Source organism: Perna viridis, chromosome 10, assembly GCF_037379345.1.
Source record: "Perna viridis isolate PV_CMFRI_1.1 ecotype Kerala chromosome 10, ASM3737934v1, whole genome shotgun sequence".
In the NCBI taxonomy this organism is placed as follows: domain Eukaryota; kingdom Metazoa; phylum Mollusca; class Bivalvia; order Mytilida; family Mytilidae; genus Perna; species Perna viridis.
The window spans coordinates 3,024,015-3,045,297 of record NC_142454.1 but is presented as its reverse complement, the minus strand read 5'-3'; the positions used below and the strand labels follow the sequence as shown (position 1 = coordinate 3,045,297).

Genomic DNA, 21,283 nt, shown 5'->3' with positions numbered 1-21,283 from the left:
TACAAACAAAAAACATGAACTAAGGTTGTGTAAACAAGGAGTGAAAAGACAATATTTTGATGAAGTTTTATATTAAATTTGACTTAATCAGGGATAGAATCAGAAAAATATTATGGAAATTTTCATATCCCCTTTCTTCTCAAAACTTGAAAAATAAGTAACACTAAAGGCTGTATATAATGGGAAAATTGGGCCTTGTATTTTTTCCTTTACATTATGAATATACTGTAATTTAAAAAAAATTAGGGATCTAGAAAAAAACCCAAACATCAGTTAATAGGAAAATATTCTGAATTGTAGGTTGATTAAAACCAAGTTAAATGTTTCATGATAATAATTAATAATATTGCAGCAGTTTCAAACTGGAGTCCCTTAGTAGTGATGGACCTCTGTCCCTCAGTAATCTCAGCTTTGCCTGACAACTGTCTTATTATACCCCTGCACTACTGAGCAGAGGGTTTGCTGTTTTACCCTTGTCTGTGTTTCCTGCTATAACAATTTTTTTCAGTCACAGTTTTTTCAGCAACTACTCATCACAGTGGTTTGAAATTTTAATACACACTTCCTACAGGTAGGCCATCTGGTGGGATCCATTTTGGGAAAAGTTCAACAACATTTTGTTTAACAAGGACATTATATATCCTGATTGAAAGCCATTGCTCACAGATTTCTTGTTTTGACAATTTTTGGCCCAGAAGTGGTTCAGTGTTTTGAAGGTTCAATGTATTCTTACTGTTTTGAAGATTTTAGAGATCAAACTTTTGTTGACTGTGCCTTTTTAATAAAGCTGAAATCTGATTTCAGTAATATGATAGGTTGCACTTACCAGTATGATTTAAGGATTGAATTCTATTTTAAACATATGACAATATTAGCTGGGTTTTTCCTATTCTTCATAATGACTCCTATAGATCTCAATGGCCTGTAAAGATATGTATTTGATTCTTCACCCCTTTATTTGATCTTGAAATGCCATATAATGACTCTTTTCTAAATTTAGCATAACTTCATGATGTTGTGTGGAAAAAGTCATGTCAAATTGTTAAAAGTTTAATTTTTTGTTGTTATCTGATATGCTTCCTTTTAGTTTTTCTGGTAAGATGTGAGAAAGTAATTAAAAGTCAATTTTTTTTAAAACAGGGAAATATTTATGTAAACCCCACGGTTAACTTATATTAAGTGGCAGTAAAAACTCATGTCACCATAATACAAAGGATCTTTTTTATGGTACACACACTCTAGATTTTGGTGACAGGTGAATAACAAATAGATATTATAATATTATAATACATACATGTATTTATTGTCAGTATACATGTACTAGTAAAACATAAATCTAACCATATATTCACACATGCTAATGGAGGGGGAGAGATCTGTCTAATGCAAAACATGGAAATACATGACAAATGAGGTAGATTACAATTTCACCTGTCAGGTAAAGATGGGGCTCGTTTATAGGAAAAATGCATCTGTAGCTCTTGCTTGATAAAGAGCCTTAAGACATCATATCTGTGCACTGTATGGTTAGATTAAATGTTTATGACTGAGATAAATCAATATGGGATTCCTGGTTTATAACATTATCTATATTTAATTCAAAACCTGATTGGCTTGTTTTGTTTGTAAACAATATCCCCTCTGTTGCCTCAAGGTATCTTTCAGGTGTACCACAGGTCAAATGTCATATTGATGGGACTTAAAACTGATCAAATTGATAGAAAATTACCCCATAATTGTTGTAAACATCTTTCTATATCCTAAAGATAGTCAAACAGACAGTTCATGAATTTTGAATTAAGGTTACTCATACAGTCAGCTGAGAATTCTATTTATAGAACTTTGATTAATCATCTTCATGATTAGTTGTTTTGAATCAATTTTAAAGGGGTGTGTATGATATGATGTGATTGATTCTATGAAATAAGACATAAGTGAAATATCTGAAGATATTGAATTCTCGCAGATTTAATTGGATATTTGTACTGTAATTCATAAACAAAGGACATACAACAGCCAGACACATTGTAGTGTCTAGCACAATTGGATTTTGCACTGAGAGAGTTTTCTTTTAGGATAATTACATCCCATATTGTAATAAAGTGTTGTGTGAAACTATTTGGATTTATTCAGAAATAAGTAAGGATTTTAATTTTGGGTGGAGTGCATGTTTGAGTACCTTTGATTATTTTGCCATCTGCCGAGATATCTTTGTTATTTCCATTGATTATTCCCCTTGAATTAATTAAGTCTGCAAAATTTGACATAAATGATGGAATTTCTATCAATTTGATTTTGTAAGAGCTTAGTTTATACATGAATAAGAAAATATGCTGGTGTTATATACTTGTATCGGTATGTGTATATTAAAGATCAATTTTCATTTATTAATTAATGTACTTTAGATATTACTCATATTAAATTTTTGCATGTGGTGATAAAAAATTGTCATGAAATGCCAAGGAATTACAAAAATGCTGATGAAGTATTTGGATTACAAACAATATGTTAAATAAAAACATCTGGAGAAAACAGAAACCATTAACATGGAGATTCATCATGTGTCTGGTACATCTTGCATAGAACAAGCCATTTCATTTCCTTTTGCCATAAAAAAAAATGGGAAACCAAATTGCTTTGCAAATTATCTACACTTTCTGAAGACTGTGAAAAACCTGTCAACATGGCTAAACTGGGGCATTTTGAAGGAAAATATTTGGAAAAAAATGAATAATTTATAGCCTGGATACCCCCGACTTTTTAAAAATAAATTCCTTGAAAGGAACCTCCCCTTTTTTAAGACGTTGGACCCACCCTGCTTTTGAAACATTCGTTTATATTGTTTCAAAATTGTTCCAGATCAAGTAGTATTTTTTGGTGCATGCTAAAAACAGTAGTAAGATATTATTCAAAGGTTTCTTTTTAACTGTGAGTAGGGGAGACCCACATTGTGTCTTCTTTACAGCTAAAACAACCTGAAAGGTCACTTGGTGGATACTTTGTAAAGTCTTTAAGGCAAGCTATTTAAGACATTGTATCTACAATAATGAAGGTCTTAGCTACTTTTCAATTTTCAATACTTTCAATGTCCAACTACTGATATTCCTTTACTCTGACTTTCTCATACCTGTATTATACCTGGGTGTAAGGTGCATGATTTTGAAGTCATAATAATGAAATACATCACCTTATTTAACCCCTCTGGAATGGATATTTATACCCCACTTGCAAGGGAAGTTTGAGGGGATATATATATATAAGTTTCATTTATTTCATTCTTGGCCATTATTAATAGAAAAGGGAAAAAAGGTATAATATTATAATGCCATGTGAAATTTTGAAATATTAGTTTATTTCCAAATCCTCTATGTTTGAATATTTCACAATACAGAGCACTTTTGGTCTATTGATGTTGAAAATAACTCTACATGTAAACTCAATATTGATTGTAAAATTGTATAATTTCAAAAAAGTGTTAATATTACAAAACAAATGGTACAGTTGTCTGAAAGGTGCACGTTTTAATTTTCAAGTTGAAAGGTTATTGCCAAAGTAAGATAACAATGAAGGTATTAACATTTTTATAACTTGATTGGAAATTAATTGGTTCTGGATTTTTTATTTAGCATCAAAGTTTTACATTTCATTGGAAATTACAATTTGTGGATTGATTAACCATAAAAAAAACCATCAAAACTGATACACTATTAACAATAGTTCTTCTTTCAAACAATTTTATTGCTGGCTAAATTAAGCATTGGATTACCCTTCTCTTTTTATTTGTAGTAATTAGAACAGTATCTGTAATGGTGAAAGTCTTCTGACCTTTGAAAACAAAATCTTTACCAAATAGTTAACTCTAATGAATCATGCACCACAAATACAAAAGAATTTTATACATTTTTTTTAATTATGCCTGCTTGGCAGAACTGTGAAATCACATAATTCTTTAATTAAACTGAACAATGGACAGCGTATAAGCTTGGCCATGATCTTTCAACATCTTCATGTGTTAGCTGATGTGTAAATCAGAATATTAATCCCATCAAAACTTATTTGTCTGAGATGGAGTGTACTAGTACTTGATTCAATGTATTGGTAAGGAGATGGTAGACTTGCCACAAATCTAAGGAGGTTGGCTTGTAGAGGCATCCTCAAGTTCTATAGCATCATATGTTTTACAGTATAACTATATGATGAATAATACTTTCATGCATTATACTTTATCTCTATTCATTGCAGATGATGGTTGATGTCCTTCCAACTGAAGTAGAGGATTTCCATTTGTCTTCACCATTTCTGTCTTCCGACTCAGAAACTGAAGATGATTCCAATGGGTCGTACCAGTTCAATCTGGATAGTGATACTGACACGTCTCCTGATTCCCTTGTGAGTATTGGTAGATGATTAGCATTATAAACAATGCACTGTTAAAAGCTGTCTAAACCTTTCAGAGGGTTCTATGGAAGACGCAGGCAGTGGGGGGGGGGGGGGTTACATCCAATAGCTTTCTTTCAAAAAAAATTCAGCCATTTTAGATCACAAACCCATGTTTTCTTTAAAATGAGTGTTAGTTTGAAAAAGCACTACAAAATTTAAAATAAAGGAAAACAAAACTCTTTGATCTGTTCATAATTAAGTTGATTTGTAAGGGAACTTTGAACATATATTCTCCGTCATCCACTGTTTCCACCAAAAAATGTCCTGTTTGTTCTGACATCAGTTAACATTCTGAAAAAAAAAAAAAAAAAAAAAAAAAAAACCTGTGTTGTCTATATCATAGGATCTGCATGGTTTCTACATGGACAGCCTCTTTAAAAACTTCAACTAGTTCATCGAACTAGATTTTTCTGTGTAGTAATATTGGTCATTTCATTTGTTTAAGCAAATTTGAGGGAAGGCTGTTTCTTCAAATGCCTTAGCTAAAATTTGACTCATTTTGCATTGGAGTATTAGATATACAGCAATACTTGCACTGGCTTGACCTTACATAAATTCTGTATTAGTTTCTTTTGGTGCAACCCCACTCCCCTCCCCACAAAAAAAATCTTATTATTTTTTGACATAACATGCATTAATTTATTTATTGGTATATTCAATCATTGGCTAGTTTGTATTTTCTTACATCAAAGACTTTACACGAAAATCCATTGATGACTCAAATAGCTGATCAAGGGGAAGTAACTCAAAGTGAAAAACGTTTTCTATCCTTATACAAAATTTTAAAATTTAATTGTTTTAAAGTGTACCATAGTTTATTTGAATTCAACAAGTAGATCAGAGTTATCGCCCATGTTATAATATCATAATTGATTTTAGTTACATTTTCTTCTTGTTGTTTTGGAAACAACAATAACAAATGAATACTTATTGTTCTGAATATTAATGAATTAATAGGGACAGATAGTCAGCAATACTTTATGTTTGTAGGGGTTCTGAAACATGAATGGCTAAAAAGTTTTCAGTTGCTAATGACATATTTTATGCACACACAGAGTGGGTGTTCTTGGAATTCTTACATATCCCCTGTTGGTTGAGACAAGAAGATTTACATGTTTTTTTTTTAATTTCATATTCAAAAGAAAAGATTGTTTTTCATCTACATTATCTTTCTATTTTTGCAGACTGGTCCCTCAGTAATTGTTGTCCCTGAACCAGAAATGTCTGATCTCAATGTAAACAAACTCCATGCCTTCACTGATGATGAATGTAATTTTGATTTCTATGATGAAACAGTCAAATGTGCTCGATTTTATGAGGAATGGCGAGTTGACTGTCAAATAAATGAGAGAGTGTTCACTGATTCCAACACATCTGATAGTGAAGATGAAGCTATCTACATTAGGCCAAAGAAATTTAGGAAGAGGGTTCGATGGAGAAAAAGAGGAGGTCAGTCAATGCTTTTTTTTCATTTGAATAAAAACTATGACAGGCATGTACATCAGATTTTAAAGGAATTTGTTATTTCTTAAATTTACCTTTTTGTGTGAAATTCAGTTGCTCAAAAAAGGGCACTTTATGCACCCAATAAAATTACTCTCTATGCACTGGCAATTGTAAATGGTTCAAAAAGCAGGAAATATTGTGCCTGAAACCTCATGTTGAATTTCGGATTGTTAGTTCTTATTGAGATTCTTTAGGTTTTCTTTTGCATTCTGCTCATTACATACTGTAGTTAAAGGAAAATGATCAAACTCTGTGCAACAAGAAAAATCTCATATATTCTGTGTAAGGTCATTATCTTATCACTGTACAATGTATTTTTGACATTTGGTATTGTCAACTTTCCTTTCCTCTGTGGCAACAGCCCTTCAGCACCTGCATATGGACTTTTTGTATTGCACTAGATAAATTAGATTTCTGGCACAAGGTTGTGTTGCTACAAGATTGAAGTCCTCACTGAAGAAGTTTTATGGTTGTCATTGTGAACTTGTGGATCATTTAGGTGTATCCATCTGCATTATCAAAAAACTGATTTGTTCAATGTGTCATAGTTTTCCTTCCCTCTTTAGTCTACCCTGGACTTGACTTTTTATGAGCAACTCAGCGGGTTGTTCTAAAAAAGCAGTGGACACTTATCATACTTGTGCCCCTGGTCCATGCTCCCAGTTTTTACTGGAGTCTGAATTGCTCATTTACATTTGTTACTTGTATATTATTTTGGTTACTTTATGTTATTATTGTGTTTGTTTGTTTTCCATGTCCGTCCTTTGTCCCTGTATTGTATTACATTCTTTTGATTTCTGCCAGAATCTTGCTCCCCTTGATTACTCTTAGATAAGTGATGCGAGTGTGGCCCCAAAATAAGTTTTAAAAATTATGAAACAATAATATGGGAATTATTTACTAATTTAACCAACTAAGGGGAATTTTCTCTCATTAAAAATTGGAAATAGAGAAAAAAAAACAGTACTAGAATTATCGTGTTTTATATTGTGTGTATCAATGAATGGGGAATAAGTTTCATACTAGTTATGGAAGTGGAACCATGCCTAATCAGCAGCTTAATGTGGTACAGATCATTTGCTGTACCATATATTATTTTGAAAGCAAGTTTTTACATTGTACATGCACATACCAATAGGCTTTAAATTAGGAGGAAACTAAGCATAAAATAATTTCTCCTGTTAAAATATTTTAAATTTTCTCCGTCCTTTCATGGATAGCTGACCCAGAACTTCTGACCATTTGACCTTTTTGCGCTTTACAACTTTCTGCAGTGTTTGTCTTAGAAAGAAAAAAATTACTACGCCGGTGCCAATACACATTTCCTATCAGAAGCAGTTTCTATTTTCTTCACCAACTTACGTAATCCAGCCAATATATTCCATCAATTTGATGATAATTTGCATTTTTTTGTGTATTGATTCAATAACTTTATGCTACACCTGTGCAACACACAGATAAGCAAAGAACTCTATTGTATTAAATTTCATTTCCGGCTTCTGTATACGTAAACACGCGGAGGTCTTAACATTGTTCTAGAAAAATGGAAGGAACTGAACATAAAAGAAGTTTAGGGCTAGAACTTTTGATTCAAGCAGGTAAAAACACATTTTAATTTCTTTATTTATGTTTTGATACCAGAGAAACACGTGACAAACTTTTACAGGTGTTTGTTTACTTTTTTTCAGTTTTGTATCGTAATATGTGAACCAGGAAGTGACATGACAAATCATTTCCTGTTTGAAATATTCTTTGATTTATGCTCTTAAGCACTTTTCTCAAATTGATAAGTGATACTTCAGACATTCTTAACTTCTTTGAGGCGAGAATTTCATTACAATGACCTCTGATTACCTGTGAATAAAACGTTGTCATTTTATCTGATTCGATGATTGATGACCCCGGTTTGACACGACCACGTGCGTGTATAAACAAAACAAAAATCAGAACTTTTGTAAAACGATTCCAGTATCAAAAAGTGATACATCTCAATGAACTGTAATTAAATTAATATTTAAAAAGTATGAATTTTTAGGCTGCATCATCTCTCAGTTTAAAGGCAAATGTTGAACTTCCAATAGTTTGATATTTCAATATTCAATATTTTTATTTGTTGTAACACATTTACAGTTAATAGTCAAAACACAAATAATAGAAGCAAAGTATGTAATTTCTGACAACAACAACAAAGAAAAAAGAAAGATCTAAAGTTTGATTAACGTAGAAACTTGTGCTGTGCTGACTCAGTTGTGCCAAAAAAAAAAAGAATATATGCTGTAAGTTGATAAGATGCATGTGTAATTCATTATTGTCTGGACATTACCCTTATCTTAGTAATTTTAGACTATTTTTTCAAAAATCATTTTAGATAAACACATTCTAATCTTTTTTTACACAGAAGTCATGTGACTTCTGAGTCTTAAAACCATCTGATGTCAATCAAAAGGACTTTCGATTGATAACTGCCTTAAAAGTACTTCCACCACGAAATAGATCTGATGGATGAATATTAAAATGTATCAAATTGATTATTTCATATAAATGCATTGCCTGTTTTTTCAGCATACAATTGAAATTATATTTTTTGCATGATTTATTGTCAAAGAAAAAAATCAAATACATACATGTATATAGAAGTTTTAGCTGCATTTCATTAATGCCTATGATATCCATACATGGATTCAATGTGATTGCTTATGTTTAAAACAAAAAAATTGGTTGTGAAGATTACACATTCAGAAACAAAATAAAAATGAAATGAATCAGAAAAAAAAATTAAATTTTAATTGAAATGTTGAATTATCAGTATTGTGTGGATGTGTAGTACTAGTAGTGGTGAAAGCGCTGATCCCATTGTAAATGATTAATCTTTTTGGAAATACAGAAAGAACAAATTACTATCATCACATTATAAAGTTTTTTTAATTTTGAAATACCTAAAAATATTTCATGACTTCCAAGGTTCAAAGCCATTGGCGCTTTAATTTCATTTGATCAATGTAGGTAGTATGGTATTCAATACATCATACATGTATATCACTTATTTATGAAAAATAAATGTTTATAAGAGGATATTAGACTATTTTTTATGAAGTGGTATTACTTTTACAGCAGTTGTATTACATACAGTTGTGTGCTCATGTAATGTAGTTGATGTTATTGTCAATATAAAATTTGTTTGATGTTAAATATGGGGAAATTTTAAACGGGAGGAACTTATATTACCCCATTTCAGTTAACTAAACATATATACATCCAAAATTAAAATGATTTTCAATTAATTTCACCAATATCCTAAATATGTAATACTTGTATTTACATGTATTTAGGTGTTTTTGTTTGATTGTTTGTTTGTTTTTTTTAATTACAAGATATTAAACTGACCTACATGTGTTGCATAGTCTAATTCAATGTATGTAGAGATTTCTATAAAAATGCTTTAATAATGAAGACCTTTCGGGGGACTGCAGTGTTTTACCCATAACTCAAGTTTTGCTGAACATGTTTTTTGGGGAGGATATATACCATTGGTAAGTAGATTTTCACTGTGTAAATGAAATATACGACAATGACAGATCCAGATTTTATGAAAAGGAAGGGGTCCAATCTTCCACAACTTCCACACAATTTTCCAAAGAAAATACGAATCCAATTTCCGGACCCATTTTTTAATTTTTGTAAAGTATCTGGTAGAAAATCAAATGGCCCTTTAAAATCTGTCAGTGGCCCCATAATAACTGAAATGGTCCCATGAATCATGGAAAGATGGGGCCATTGTCCCATTATAAAAAAATCCTTCCCAACCACTGTATTTTAATCATTTGCCTATGAGAAAACCTTTAAACAAACGAATGGTGTAAGGCTTACTTCTTCTCAGGATTCATTTTTGTGAAGTTGTTTATCAACCACATTTGCTATAAGCACCGCTTTTGAAGGAGTGGGTTTATTTGGGTATGGTTGGTTCAGACTTGAAATTTTGACTTAATGAATATGTATGAATTTGATGATGTACATTTGTTCTATTTGTATTTACAATAAATAGTTTAATTCATAGCTATTCAAGTGTAGGTTGAAGTATAAACATGTACATGTATGTTACAAATCTTAATATTTATAGTTTATGGCATTCAAATTTTGCACATTTTTCTACAAATTGTGTGATTTACATATGATATTTCAATTTTTATATTAATGGAAAAGAAAAAATCCTAGTTTTTTTAAATGTATTTTTGGGAAAGTTTTGTCAAGTAACTACAGTTAATTTGTTTGAAATCATTTCATTCAACAAAGGTTTTGTCATTGGCAAATGTTAAGAGTTTTTTAATTTGACCTGAATTTGATTTTGTAGTTAATAAAGTACAAGTATTTTTTTTCATATTTTGATCTGGAATATGTAAATGGCTTTGATATCAACCTGTTTATTTTCTCATGAAAATAATATATAGAAAACATGATAATGTATTAATATTGTGCCCATTTTGCTGAAATGTTAAATTTTTAGGGCTATTCAAAGACTAGAAAGTGGGTGAGGGAAATTGTTCTCCATTCATTGAAGGCCCATATTTGTCTTTTTTAAAATTTGGTAGGGTTGATATCTCTGACATAGTCCTGGTTTTAACTTTTCTCTGTGTCAGTGGAAGAGGAAGGTCAGAGAAAAATAAGACTACATTTAACTCAAATTGTTAGTATCATTGCTATTTAGACATAGTGAAATTTCCTAGTTTAAGCTAAGCCCTTTCAAAAGATACATGCATGGACTGTGCTCTTGTTGTGAAACTGTAATATCTTAATTTCAAAGTTTTTACCTGCACCACCAATGGTGAAAGCAACTGTTGACTAATCTAGAATTAGTTGTAAGTTGAGAGGTCATTATTGAAAATGTTGTTTTGGCAGTCATAATTTAAGACTAATTTTACCCTAACTTTTTTTCTGTGAAAACTTTTCGCATACAGCGTTTATACTTTGAAGATGTACACCTCCTGTAAACTCTTGTTGACATATTCGACTGATGAATTTTTACTTGATAAACTTTTTTTAAAGCAGTATATGTTGTCTTAAGTGGTAGCCCTCACAAATCTTTTCTAACTTGCTTTAGTGTTTATGCATATATTGAAGGTATTTATGCACTGACATATATATTGTACATGAACATGTATAAACATATGATTGTGATGCAGCTCAAGACATGTTTTGGTTTTATTTTTATGAAAGAGTCCAGGTGCAGGGAAGGCAATCCTTGTTCTAAAATTAGTATTTTAATGCTCTTCTGCAGGGATTTCCTTGAGATTTAATGAACGTCAAAACTAAACTGAAAATTGATCAGAAGATTTTTAATTAATTCAGAAAGCATTGCCAGTGCACAAGCATATATTTGCTTTTCATTTGGTTTTAAATTGTTTAAAATAAAAAAAAGTCCTTGAATAAAAAAAGAATAAATTTGTCGTTTGCATGGTGAAGTGAAGTCAGTATTGGTATAAAATTAAGTATAAGGGGAATAACTCAATTGAAAAGTATGAGACCAACCTAATTGTGGTATGTCATCACTGTTTTTATTCTTTCAAGGTTGTACTTGAATGATTTTAAAAAAATGTACTTATTTGTGTATCATTCTATGCAAGGTAAGTGGTTCCACTTAGCGAAAGAAATCACTGAGGGACATAATATTTTGTAGCTTAAAGACCGCTTTTTATAGTTTTTAAATTTAAAAATATATGTACCTGGTCAATCATTGTCATTCTCTGCAACACGCATAAATTTGATGTTTACCCTTTATACATAGTGAAACATTTGTGAAATAGTCTATAAAGGAGTTAATTCTTTTCATTGTGTTGATATAATTGATTTTATAAATATAGGATCAATGCTGCAGTAGTAATACAATATTTTTTTGCTGTGAAGGGGCAGATGTGCATGATAAACTGATTGTCCTAGAATAAGCTAAAAATCGGTCAGAGATGTAGTTTGCATACTAATTAGTCCACTAGTTCCAAATAATTGTCATATTAAGTCTTCATTTATATGGAAGATCATGAAGTAGGCATATAAGGTAAAAGAATAAAGATTATCTTTCAATATCCATCAATGGAACACCTTCCACACCTTTTTTGTAAGAAGCATTACAACCTTACACTAGATGTAATGGATTCATTGATTCCATGGTCACAGTGGCAGATGATGTGTTTCATTATTGATTTACTCACATCATCTAGGCATGCTCACTCTGTTTACTTCCTTGTCAATTCTGATTGGTTGGTCTTGGTTCTAAAACAACGAATCAATGAAATAGATTTGCGAATTTTTTTCAAAAGAAGTATGAATTTAGCAAAGGGAGATAATAAATATAGTAATCAAACGTTATTCTATATAGTATGGATAAATATAAAGTTTAAAATTTTTGGAATAATGCGTTCTTACAGGAGACTTTGCACAATTTTTATGGTATGTTTTAATTATCTATTGGTGTATTTTTGATTTCGTCTTTAATTCTGTAAAAGTTACGCAAGTTTATAATCCCATCATAAAGGTTGAAACTTTTACAAAGTGTTAATATTTTTGTTGTTAACACTTAGCAGGCATTCTTTAGCACATTAAAGTTCAAACTTACTATATCCGAGTTGAGACTAGTTGTTAATAAGTACCGGAAGAGGTACAAGTGAATTGCCTTAAGTGTACAAGGTGATTCATGAAAAATAGCTTAACTACGAGCTCTTCAATTTTATTGCTTATTTCAAATTTTTAGTGCCAGCTTTTAGCAACATTTTTTTTGCCTTATTTAAAGTTATAGAGTATTTAAGTTGATGCAAGTTGCAAGGGTGGGTCATTTTTGCAAAGCATCGTCTATTTTCCCTCAGAAAAAAATTTGTTTTAATTTTTAAATTTCCCCTAAAAGAGCAAAGAAGATACATTATATTAGTACATGTACATGTAATAAAAAATGGTAAATTTACAAATTACTTTGTTCTACTAAAAACGGCTTTTTTTCCTACTGGAATGCTGATGAATGAAGACTAATTGAGGTTACATTATACAGATAAAAATATATATATCTATAACGATGATAACCCTGCAGTGAACGCTTTGTGCTTTGTTGAGTTGTAAAAATAATGTTTGGAATAATTGGTTTCTTAATTATTTTCTGAAGACTTTCATGTTCTCTGTTTTATATATCATTTAATATATTATTTATTTATCATGTTGAAGAAAATAACAGTACCGTGCAATGAAGGAACCTACGTGTATGATAATACATCAATTAGAAATCAGACTTCCTGGAAATTATAAACAACTGTTCAGTCATTTGGTTTGACAGGCTTCTATCAAGCTCTGAAACAGCCTCTGACATTCAAAATCCACTCTAGATGCTGCAGCCAGCCCTTTCAGAAATTTCAAGAGTCTTAAAAAGTTGGCAAATATTGAATGATTTTATGTGAAGTTATTTGATTGTCAAATGACGTTTAATTTGAACATTGTCCAAAAATTCAAAAGACCTGTCTGCAGGGGTTAGTAAAAGAGGAAATGAAGGACTGCCACAGCGAGAAGCTTGGTCTCCTATCATATGGTTATCAGATTTTATTAATGTTCTATATTCAAAGCAATGTTTTTCATCAGTCTTGTAGTTTGACAAAGTGTGGCTAATTTTGGTGGTCAAGATTGAATGAGTAATAATATTGAGTTTTACTGCTTTTTGAGGACTGTGCTGAAATTGATGCTAAATCTTGGTGAACTGTACAATAATTTATAGTTCTTCTGATTGAGAATATATCAAGTTTGTTTACTCATTTCAGTTGACTTAATTTTAGACTATACCTATCATAAAGATAGTGAAGGCCATGGATTACCTGTTTTGTATCAGAGCTGTTACTGTGTCTGCTGTTTAGCTTTTGGATGAATAGTTTGTAGTAACTTATTTGTATTTTTTGGTCTTTACTATCTGTCCAGATTTGTATTGTAATATGTATGAGGTCTCCTTGTTACTGTAAACGTGACAATTATAATCTTAAATTTTGGGATGAATCAAGTTTATTCAACATGCATCAAACACATGTCCAAAAAACACTATTTGTGATGTAACTACATTTTTTGGGTTCCATGTTAAGAAGAGTCCTAATGCATGTGAAAAAAAAAAACATTACCTTTGAAGAGTATTGACAAGTTTGCTTTATTATCCAAACGTCATATATTGATTATTATGGTATACTTTTAACCAAGCAGCACGACACCGTCTTCAATGTTTATGAATGACGTCATTTACATTTACTTTCACTTCCAGGTTTTGGGGATGACATTTCATAAGTTTTCAAGCTAGGTTTAAGTTATATGTTGATATTGTTTAATGTAAATGTTGACTCCTTGATTGATAGCAGTTTCGATATTTATTCCGATATTTCAAACCTATAGATATTTGGGACTATGGACTATTTGTAATGACATATTTCACCACTTCACATAGCAACAGCATCAATGGAAATGCTAGCTGATTAATTTGAGTTTATAGAAGAACGAGTTCATGGAAGAGAATCACAGGGATCTTTACACACATCTATGAAATAACATTAGGGACATATCATGAGCCAAGGTTCCTTTGTTTGCTTACATGTAATCATTATCATGAGTGTATGAATAATTTTGAAGGTATAAATACGGAGCAAGTTCGTCGAACATGGCAGATTGCATTTGGCTGCAGTGCTGTCAACATCATTTGAAATATAAGAAAACAGCCATGGAGAGGACTTAATGCTGCAAGAAACCATCATTAATGCAATCTCCCACCACACCGATAGTGTCGTTTAACGTTTATTGCGTTTTACAATATCATACGATATTTTCCGCCAATATAGGAGCACCACCGGATGAATTTAATGGGAACCTGACTTTGAAATGAGTGAAATACAAGCATTATTTATGGTGGATAAGAAATATGAAGGGGCTTTAGGATGCATGGATAACATTTAAGGATCGTTTGATGTGGAAAAGGAACTAGGAACTATTAACTTTAGTTGGTGAATACCAGTAGTATTACAATTGGACTAGGATGAGGGCGCAACATAACAAGTCACACAAGACGTATTAAAGACACAGAAACTGCTATCACTAGGAGTCAACATCAGTCTGTTATATGTCCTGCTGAATAGAACATGCATTTATTGTAATAAATTAATCGTTTATTTTTAATTGGTTTGTTCTACATCCATATGCCTACAGTATACAACAGAAACGTAATATTTAAAACCGAGAGCCATCTTATCCAACGAACCATTCGCCATACCTGTTACAAACAATTATGTAGGCTGGCAGGTGCTGTTAGGTTTGAACATATCTCTGATGCAGTACTAGAAAAATTTTTTTTTAGTGCTAGAACCTAGGAATCAGGCAAATTTGAATTAAAATCATGCTCAGAAAAAAAAAAACGGACTTTGACAGTATGGACACATAGTTTGTTGTTTGAAGATGAATTGAGAGTTTGTTCTTCAAAAGTGTCAGAGGATGCAGAAAAAATGAGTTCTAAGGAACATCAGAGACCTTTAATTAAAGAGTTAAGGAACTTTTAATTGGCCAATTTATCAATAAAATTATCATGTAGTGGAGAACAAGATTCCCTGACCTTTCCACTTATTTATTATACTACATTATCCCATTTTGATGAAATGATCTAAAATTAATTGTAGCAGACACTCAGAAGACATAAAAAATGGGAAACTGAAGATTTTATTCAAATATCTTTAAAACAAAAAAAGTTGTGATCGGTTAATGTGAAAATACGGAATTTAATTTTTGAATTATTTTCTTTTTCATAAAAATTGGGAGTTGGTAACTTGTTTTCAATACTTCCTTTTTGTTTGTTTTGGCAGGAAGAAAAATGGGGTTTGAACATAAAGCTACGATATTATCAAATTGTAAACTGAAGGTTTTATTTCAATATTTGCAGTACTTTTTTTACTTATGATCATTTTAAGTCAAGTTGTCATTGTTGCCTATGTAAGTTTCCCGCAGCGTGTTAATGCATGATTTCTGTTAGTTGCAATTTTCTTTAATTACAGGTACATGTACAATAGAATGGTTGGGGAAAAGTGGGTTTTCTCCCTTTGACAAAAAAAAAATGAAATGCATTTCATATAAATTATACCATGAATTACTGGCAATTACAATGAAATAAATGCCATTTCTGCACTTCAGGTAACATTTTTAATAAGATTTCATAGGAAGACGTGTATTTTTTTCCAACAAGGATTCACCCACTTCCTGATTCTTACAGAGAATGTACATACATTTTTGTAGTTTTTACGTCTTTAAATTAATAAGGTTAAAACAGTTTTTATGAAGAAGATTAAAACAATATATAAAGACCTTGGAAAGAATTTGAAAGAGTCTTGATCACTTTGGCAATATTGGTCTCTACATTACTTTGTGTTTAACATACATGTACATGTATATGCCCTTTCAGAACTTAACAATGCACAATAACTTTACAATGTTTAAATCTTTAAATCTAGTTCTAGTAATGAAAAATTGCAATTGAAATTAATTTCCATACTTTAATACATACATTGTTTACAATATATTCTTGTAGGTGAATTCTACCAATTCAAGAAACCAAGATATTCTTTAAAAGCCTCTTCAAAATTTTTCTAAATTCGAGTTTGCTTACTAGGTGCACAGATTTGAAATTTTGAGGAATGAAAAAAATCTCAATTTGAAATTATTGATAAGCGAGTTAAGGATTTGTTTGAAGGGATTATCTCTTAACTATAAACCAAATAGTTTCATTTAAGCCAAAGTGTATATTTGTAAATGCAGAAAATGCTCTGTAAAAGAGGAATGCATTATTTTTTTTTGTCTTGAATATGTCTTGAAGATATATTTTTCATATTCATCTTAAGTTACTAACTTGTCAAATATGTAGAGATTTTTATATTTCATAGAGAAAATTAATCATTTTGTCATAATCAAAGGGGAATAATGCAAATCATTTCTATGATAATTGACTTAGAATGTGCATGCAGAGTTATTTCCCTTTGACTATACTAATATTTTACCATAACCAATATTAATAACTTAAATATATAAAAAAAAAATAAAAATAAAAATAAAATAAAAAAGCTGTTTATTTATCAATTTCAAATACATGCACATGTACATAAACAAGTTGAACACTGTTTATTAATTTCAAATACATGTACATGTACATGAAAAAAATAGAACACTATTTATTTATTTCAAATATGTGAACATAAAAAAATAGAAGGCTACATGTATTTATTAATTTCAAATACATGTACATGTATAAAAAATATTTAAGTAAAACTAAAAAATCCAAGTACTGTATCAATTTGATGGAAAACAATTTTGAAGCAGTTATGAAGTGTGCCCACACTTATGTTAATTGTTGTATAGTAATTTTTCTTACCTTTTGTTACAGTAAGGCTCTTTTTCTGGAAAAGAATTAATGAGGGTGCTTTTTATATTTTTCATAAGTAAAAAAGAGAGGTGATCTCTGTTTTTGTTTCGTTTTTATATTTATCAATGCAATAATAAATGGGTTATATGGTCCATAAATACAGATGAAGAAGGGACTTAGAAACAAGAAATCAATTTCAGTTTGTTGAAAGATAAATTCTTAAAAGAAATTTAATTATATGTGTTTTGAGTTACATCACTCAACACATTCTGGTTAGAACATAATTATTTTCAACCATATTTGTGTATAATTCAACATTTTCTTTGGGAAAAAAAATGTTCCATTGTAGGGTTATCTCCCTTACACCATAATTATTTTCATTGTCTTAATCAATATCAAATGTTACCTATCAATAGAGTTTTGAAAAAAATTCACAGCCTAAAGTTAAATTTGATAGGGTTGTTATAGATGTGTCATTAATTCCTGTATTTTCAATGACTTGTTTGAGAAAGCTGAATCATCTTAAACAGGTCTCTAGGCTGATGAAAAATGAAAAAAAAAAATGGTTTGCCGTGTTGTTCTTTTTGAACGTAATAAGTAAAAGAAATTATTGATGCAAGCATCTCTTGACTTTTAGAAATGAACTGAACCTGAAAATATGTACATGTAGTAAATACATGGTAAAAACTGCTGACTTATGTTTCATCTGAACATGGCATTACCAACATGTACATGTATGTGAGGAAACCTAAATATATTGGAATGGAGATGACGAGTAAATAAAATTGTTAGAATGAGAAATAGCCTTGATCAATCCTTGAAACACACCATAATGAAATAGAAGGGAAGAGCTATAATGAGGTTTAATGGTCTTAGAATATACATTTTATTTGATATATTGCATGAACAACTATTAATTCATAAATTTTTGTAACATTGTAACCATTATATTGATGTATCATTTTAATTATCATCGTGTATAAATGTTTACTGTTGTTAAAGGGAAATTTTACCCCTTATTACAACCAGATCTTAAGAACATGAATAGAACCTATTGTAAACCTATTTAGATGTAAATAGTATGTATTTCAGTTGGTATCTTTTTTCATCAATACTTTTTTTTATCTTGTTTTAAGTTTTGTAAATTGACAATTACTAGGGGAAGTGATATTACAAAAAAAAGTCATCAGTTTTTTTCACAATTCTTGTCTTCCCAATCATGATGTAAACTGTTCAAAGATAAATGTATCTACAAGATTAGACTTCAGGCAGTTATAGCACTGTAATGAACTATGTCTCCATGCCTTGAATATCACATTACATGGATCTCTGTTTACATTAATTCCATTGTTTCACTGGGTTGTGTCTTGTTATTGTTTAACAATAGTTCTTTTATAAGTAGGGATAATTTTATCTTCTCAGGTTAGTTGAGAATGTCTTAAATGGTAGCATAAGCTGGAGTATCTTGTTTGTGTGTATCATACTGTGTCATGTCCATATGAGTACATGTACAGCCATGGCCTGTCTAAGTGACTGCCTGTCTTCAGCAATTACATGTCTTCATAGACTATAATTAAAACATCCTCATGTGGTACATTTATAAAAAAAAAAATAACTGGTATATAAAGACTGCTTGTGTTTTTTTACTGTGACTTTTCCTTTGAAGGTTATTTAAGACTGGTCATAACTGTATCCTAAATTTCTCATTCTGCAACACAGACATTTACAGTGAAATGAATGAGATCTACATAGATGTAAGCTTACTTATAGCTCACCAAAAACTGTGTTTTTAATCCAAAATTAATTGCTTTGTTTTATTTTTAATTTTAATTCTCATTCATGTTGTTAAAGTTTTAAAATCAATAATTGTTATTATGTCTTCTGATATATTCTTTGCCACATCGTCATGACAACGAAAACTCAATCAATGTCAATTATGACTTAAAATGATTCTTATGTCTTGGTTCTTCCGACTTATCCATGTTTATTACTTAAAATGATTCTTATATCTTGGTTCTTCCGACTTATCCATGTTTGAACAATTTGCCTTGTATAAAACATCTATTCTTGTAACATGTTGTTAGACATAATGATATTTATCTAAAGTAGCATGATAAGATGTAAAACTATCCTGCCTCTGTTTTTAAATTTGGTATTATATAATTTCATTGACTAAGGTTTTGTGTTTGATTTCTGTTATCGTTAAGGTATTTACAAATTAAGTATTCCATTAATTTTTGCTAGTTTTTGACCGAGAATGTTGCCCATTATCTGATTATACGTGAACAAGTGTCTTACCCAAAATTTGTATAGAAATGAAGTCATGAAATTCTCTCTGGTGACCTTTGTAGTAATCAAATTTTACATACAATGTCTAATTGCAAATAATGTTTGGTTTTTAGTGTCATGTTTCCAGAACAATTTAAATAATTTGGAAGAATGACAAGATTTCAATTCAGGATAAATAATGTATTCTTGCCTTTATGACCTACATGTGAGACCTGGTGAACAACCTGGTTTTCAGTAACTGATAAGACCAGATAAGGTTAGAGGTGATGTGGGGTCATAGTGTTGTAACATAGTAACCAAGACATGTTTTTGTTTTAAGTTGCTCTCACTCCAATTAGCATGTAGTATTGAAAGGAAATGACAAGAGGAAGTTGTTTGAAGTACCTGTTTCTTCAGAATAAGGTCCATTTAAGGGAAAGCGAACAAAAATAGATAACACACTACATTGTAACAAATATTAAAAACCAGTTTAGGCAGTCTCTTTAAATCATATCATTTGTTTTCTGCCAACATATGCAAAACAATATTAGTTGAAGTGATGGACCTGACAAGTTGTTTATAATCAACACTCCTACTGCTTTCTTATATCTTACATACATGTACATGATGGTTCCTAGGCTCACTTTGTAAAGTGATTCACACTTGAATAAGATCTAGAGCATTGTTGTCAAGTGAATAAGTTCTGTACTTGTAATCACTTCTCTGAGTTCAAATGTGACAGTATATATCTTTCTGTGAACAGAATTCTTTAATATATAAAATCCAACCACTTCTAGTAACAATATGTACAATTTGTACATGTATGTTGTACTTATTAACAAAGTATCTTTACTTATACTTTAAAATGTTTCATCTAAAAAGATTTTCGAAGTTTTAAACTGAAAATTTATAACAGCATGTACATGTATCATTGTACATGTATGTTTGTAGGACAGAGTTTGCTAAATACATGTAGCAATACAAGCAATTTCAGCATTCAGAGTATAAGATGGCATGTATTGTAAAAAGAATTCTCTAAAAAGTTATTATCGAAAATGATTAACACATGCAAGGCAATATAATCCTTGGTTTAATTGTTTTCAAGTATCAGTTACAATGTTTTATCAGTGAATTGTAATATATATATAGTACCTACATAGCTTAAGGCATCCTTTAAAGTTGGTGTAGTTTTCTGAGAAATAATATCAGTATCAGAATGAAAGGATCTTCATTTCATTCTCTTTTTTTCTAAAGGTTTATAACTAGAATTTGCATGATTAGAAAAGTCTTGTTATAATCACAAAACTTAAGATACATGTATATACGATCATTTAAGAACAAAATCAAAGATCTGACAAGAAAAAAATGGGTTTCTGACGTAGACAGCAGCTTGATATATCATATACGCTTGAAAACTCATGTCCTACATATGAAAATACTAATAGGAAAAACAAGAGATTTTCAATAAATGTGAAACTTTTTTTATAAAAAAAGGTAGGTAAAAATGCTTTCCCTGTTAACAACAGCTGGGAGCACTAGACCTCTTCATGACAAAAGTGGAGACAACTTTGTATAATTTTTATTTTGTTTGTTAATGGCAATAAGACAAGAGCATCATCAATACAGGTTAGAAGATCAACTATTAGCAGAAGGCCTGTTTTATTGATCATACAT

At 30.6% G+C, this 21,283-nt stretch overlaps 1 protein-coding gene across 12 annotated transcripts in view; it reads left to right on the top strand.

Annotated features, from left to right (window-relative positions):
• LOC148604154 (uncharacterized) overlaps nt 1-21,283 on the top strand; it is an 87,795-nt gene that overhangs the window by 32,657 nt on the left and 33,855 nt on the right. For 8 of the 12 annotated variants that reach the window (XM_088547900.1, XM_088547895.1, XM_088547892.1 and 5 more), the window contains exons 2-3: nt 4,243-4,389; nt 5,625-5,889. In XM_088547900.1, the coding sequence (XP_088404026.1) occupies nt 4,243-4,389; nt 5,625-5,889 (412 nt within the window). Of the gene's footprint in view, nt 1-1,210; nt 1,256-1,838; nt 2,140-2,301; nt 2,356-4,242; nt 4,390-5,624; nt 5,890-21,283 lie in introns of those variants that run through there. The other 4 variants (XM_088547897.1, XM_088547898.1, XM_088547901.1 and 1 more) reach the window with 4 other exon arrangements.